The sequence below is a fragment of the Poeciliopsis prolifica genome, unplaced genomic scaffold (genome assembly GCF_027474105.1).
Source record: "Poeciliopsis prolifica strain line A6 unplaced genomic scaffold, Auburn_PproV2 SCAFFOLD066, whole genome shotgun sequence".
Lineage (NCBI taxonomy): Eukaryota > Metazoa > Chordata > Actinopteri > Cyprinodontiformes > Poeciliidae > Poeciliopsis > Poeciliopsis prolifica.
Window position 1 is genome coordinate 2,055,437 of NW_026562441.1, and position 4,859 is coordinate 2,060,295.

Here is a 4,859-nt window from a genome sequence, read left to right on the forward strand (position 1 = left end):
CTAAATATAACTAAACATGAAAATTAAAGCAAAAACAACCATTGTTGTGCTGATCAAAGTTTATTTTTATGAATAAATGTAAATCAAACTCAAAGTTTTGGTTTCGCTCACTTTTCAAGAAAACATAAAAATATTTCAGTCTCTGTTGTTGTTCGTAAATATTTGTTTTAAAATGATAGATGATGGTAGAAGTTCAGCACTGGGGTTATATGAGCAACAATATGTGCAATGAATAAATAAATACAACTTCTTTCAAATATATGAGTTTATTAACAGAATAAAATTCAACTTTACAGTCAAATACTTTATTCAACAAACAGGCGACGAGTAACACTGAGAAAAAGATAAAATGAGAAGAAACTAAAACTACTGCAGCTAAAAGCAGTAAAAATATAAAAACTAAAACAAATAAACAACTGAATGTGTTAAACTCAGCATGAATATGTCAGAATATTCAAGAGTTTTGTTGGTGAAGCCAATTAAATCCAAATTAATTCAGAATTAGTTTAGAAAAACTGACAAAGTTGGTAAATATTGTAAAAGGTTAAACTTTGAACAAAAGATATATTTTATAAATCAATGACCTTTATGATAATTGATTCTTTATTATCATAATAATTGATCATTCAATAACATGAAAATGTGATAATTAGCTGTTTATGCTCTAAACACATTAAATATTACTTTAATTCTTTAATCTTTAGCCACAATGAGCTCAGATCTAAAATGGGACATTAATGAATGTTTTTAGGTTTGTGGTGTGAAAGTGAAGGAAAATATCCATAACAGAGATGATCTAATTTCAACCAGACTGTAGGTAATAAAAACTCTCTGTGGAATGAAGTTTTAAAAGTTCAAACTGTTAGCTTTAGCTGCAGCATGTGAGAGCTGCTCCTTTCTGAAATAAGGCAGAAAAATATCCAAAAACACTGAAACTGATTGTCTTCGGTCGTTTTCTGCCAGGAAACAGCACCCTCTGGGTGGATCGGTGGGCTCAGCCGATCAGACGGCTCAGTCAAAGTCTGAAACCATGAGGCTGCGACTCCCAGCTCTGGATCGTTTCCCTTCTTTTCTTCGGAGGAACCAGACAGTCTCAGAGTTTTGACAGCCGTCTTGGGGAACCTGTGATTATCAGGTTCCGTCTGCAGAGTTCTGAATAAAACCAGGACTAAAGTTTATTTCTTTGTTTGTTCAGAGATTTGTGTGCCTGGGCAGAACTAACTAATGCATGCATTTATATTTCAAACCAACATTGTCACAACATCATAATGATAATATTTGTTTCACTTTGCAGGAGAAACTTCTAAGAAACGTCTTCAGGTTTGTCCTCCAGTTTCTGCACCTGAGAGGCCAGACGCTCAGTCAGAGACCGTGCTGTTGGAGGCTGAATGCAAGGAGGAACATGTTAGCTGACTGATAGACACATTGATTGACTGATTGATTGATTTACTGATGGTGGATGGATTTAGTATAAGTTCCTAACCTTTGACAGAGACCCTGCTGGATGGAGACTCTCCAGAACCGCTGATGCTACATTTATAGAGGCCTTCATCAGAGCTGGAAACATGGAGGAGGGTCATGCTGCCTGCTGATCCATCACCAATGAAGGAGCCATCTTTATAGAAAGCAGCTGGGAGGTTGTGGGTTGGATTCCTTGCTCTGCAGCTCAGAGTGACGTCATCTCCCTCCATCACAGGGAGGACAGGACTCTGCAGGATCACTGATCCTTTCAACACAGAGACAAACTACAGCATTTCATCCATTTCCACAGCAACACTAACTCCACAGTCTGATCTTACCAGAGACAGAGAGCTGGATGCTGCAGCTGCTGCTGCTGCAGCTGCTGCTGCTGCTGCAGCTGCTGTTGGAGGATCCAGACTCACACCAGTACAGACCAGTATCAAATGTGAACAAGGTGATGTTACAGGTAGATCCAGCTGCTTCTCCCCACTCATCTCCACATCGCTTCCCAACTCCTCTGGTCGTGTTACTCCTCACTGTCCATCCATCTGATCTGTTTTCATCCTCACAGATCAGAGTCACTGATTCAAATTCAAAGAACTGGGATCTGCTGGGACTCACAGTCAGATGAACTGCAGAGACTGAAAAGTGATTTTTATTGTTGTTAATAATGTCATGGTTCTACGTCAGCTTCATTGTGCTTACTTTTCCTTTCCCAAATGTTTCCTAGAGTCATAATAGACGTGAACCAACCTTCAGTTGTTATGCAGCAAATCAGCAGACAGGAAACTGAGGAAAAATAAAGTCATTGGTTTCAATTTAACATCTAAAACTACATGAGAATTTTACAATCAGACATTTATCTGTATTAATGTTGATGACATCACATGTGTGTCATTATTCTGACTGCATTTGCAGGCTGTTTATTCTTCACGTTGGTTTCTGCATCATTATTCTTTATTTTCATTATTTTCAGCAGTTTCATGTTTGCCAGAATTACAGCAGAGAAACCTTTTCTTCATCTGATCTGAACTCAGTCGGATGTTTTGATCTTTTCCTCGGTATCGTCAGGTTTTGTTCTTACAGAGCAGATATTGAGGTGATGCTTCCATCATGGCGTCACTTTCTGATCCACCGCTGCCGGGTTCTGTTGGACCCGCCTCTTTCCTGAAAATACAAACCAGTCATCGGTCTGTCATTCTTGCTAGCATGCAAACAACTGCATTTGGAAAAGTTATGGTACAGATTTGTAGCAATGTTTGCAGAGAAGCGACTGGAGTCAGAAGAGACGTTCTGATTGGACCGATCAGGATGATGTCACACAGGAACCCAGATGATGCAACAACCAGAATGAAAACTTTCAAATACTCTCCAATAGAGACGAAATCCTTTAAAAAGTGATTTTTCCATCAGTAAAGATGCGACGTGTTGATTAATGTTTTGGCCGTAGAGGTGAGGAATCAGATTCTTGTCTGTTATCTGTATATTCTGTATATTCTAAGTTAGTCACTTTTGTTCCTCCATATAATCTGCAGAGAGCGTCAGAGGTCAGGATGCACAGGAGGTTGTAATATATCAGCGTCTTTACATTTCAGACATATAGGAGCAAACCAAGACGAGGAAAAGAGACCAAAACCATCATCATCTTCATTTCTGGTTTTACGACTCAGAAACTACAAGAGAACCAGAAATGAACCAGAAACAGACATTAGGAAGGTCCATTAGGTCCATTAAAGGGTTAATCCCCTGTTTTTCAGCTCTTCTAGATTTTACTTGTTGCGCAACTTCAGAGGTCAGAGGGCCAGAGGCCATAAACTGAAAACCATCCAAGCTAGAAATATTCACACACTGAAGAACTAAAAACCAGTTTCTGTTTCACAGTTTCAGCTCAAACGTTACAATTAAAAACAAAGAACAGAAACTGTCAACACAAATCAGAACAATCTGCATCACAATAACACAACAATGAACCACCATTCACTGGAAAACTGCAACAACCTCAGGAAAATCCACCACAGAGATTCAAACCCACAGGAGAAACTGTAAACAGCATGACCTTTGACCTGATCCAGCCCAGCCGTGTCCAGCAAACTGACCCACTGAGGCCAAACAAAACTCTGACACGTCAAATAAAAATTATTCTTCAGCCGCGGAAAGAAGTAAAAACAGGAACCACTTACAACCAGAACAAAGAAAATCCAGGGAAGCCGGAGAAACTTCTGCCTCTCTGCAACAATCTGGGAAAATAAGGGAACGGAAAAACAACAGGGAACACAGGGAAAATAACTAGGGCAAGCCGTTTTAGCATTTATTATTCAGCCTGAACATGAATATGTGCAACTCTGTGTTGCAAAAATAACCACGATATGTGAACAGTTTGGTTATTTTAAATGTTGTTCTTCCTGTAAATATCACGTCATATTTTCTGTTCAGGTTTTTGTGTTTCCGCAAATACTTTGGAAAATCGAATCTGAGACCTGATGAGGAGAAACTCATTGATCAAATGAAATCAAAATACTATTCCAGATATCTCTGCTTTAGTTCTGGACAAAAATACATTTTAAGTATCCTAAGATATAATATTAATTCATAATAGTTTTGTTTAAGTTTTTAATAGCAAGAACATTTTTTGATTAGTTGAACTTCTGTAATTTGCATCTTAACTAGGAATAACAGAGAGGCGTGGCTTTTGATTATATGTTAAATTGGCTTGCCATAGTATTTGGACAGCTGTTTAATGTTTAAAAATTATGCAATCAGACAGACAATAATATAAATTCAGATATTTGAAATAAATTATTCAAAATAAAATTATTTATTTTATAAAAAGACTTTAGTTATACAGATAATTTGAAATTAATACTTACAGGAACTGATGAATATTAGTTAGAACTGAGTGAAATATTTGTTTGTTGTGTCTTTAATTAATCTCCAGACAGAAAATAACATAAACACAACAAAGCTGGTGTGTAAACAGGAGGTCTCACACTGGAGTATCATTTGGTGAAAACATGTTTGATGGAAACAAAATGTGAGTAAAGAAGCTTCATAAAGTTGTAACTCAAGTAAAAGTGAAAGTTCAGTGAAGAATCTTGTGTTCAAGTTGTTGCTCAACTCAATAAAAATATATAGAAACTGCATTTTGACGTAATCTAATTCATTTTGCTTAATTATGGCTGCAGCGGATCAATGATGAAGCTATAATCGTTAGCCGCCGTCATCAGTGGTGAGGCTAACGACCTGCTAATTCATTGCAGGTTCTGCTGCGGGACACGAGCTACAGTGAGGAGGGTGTGAGCAGCACGTACACAAGAGTGACTGACAGCATCAAGACTGATTGGTTGTTTATGAGTGATTTATTTCTGCAAATGGCAGTAAGACAACAAAGATGGAGATGA

General features: G+C 37.7%; 1 protein-coding gene across 1 annotated transcript; it reads right to left on the minus strand.

Annotated features, from left to right (window-relative positions):
* Window positions 1-742: 742 nt before the first annotated feature.
* Window positions 743-3,742, minus strand: LOC129351262 (uncharacterized). The gene is made up of 6 exons (XM_055020159.1): window positions 3,642-3,742; window positions 2,546-2,628; window positions 2,215-2,250; window positions 1,800-2,102; window positions 1,484-1,726; window positions 743-1,384 (listed from the first exon to the last, which is right to left on the minus strand). Exons 2-6 carry the CDS (start codon window positions 2,574-2,576, stop codon window positions 1,359-1,361), a joined length of 639 nt encoding a protein of 212 aa, XP_054876134.1. The 5' UTR covers window positions 2,577-2,628; window positions 3,642-3,742; the 3' UTR covers window positions 743-1,358.
* Between the last annotated feature and the right edge of the window lie 1,117 nt (window positions 3,743-4,859).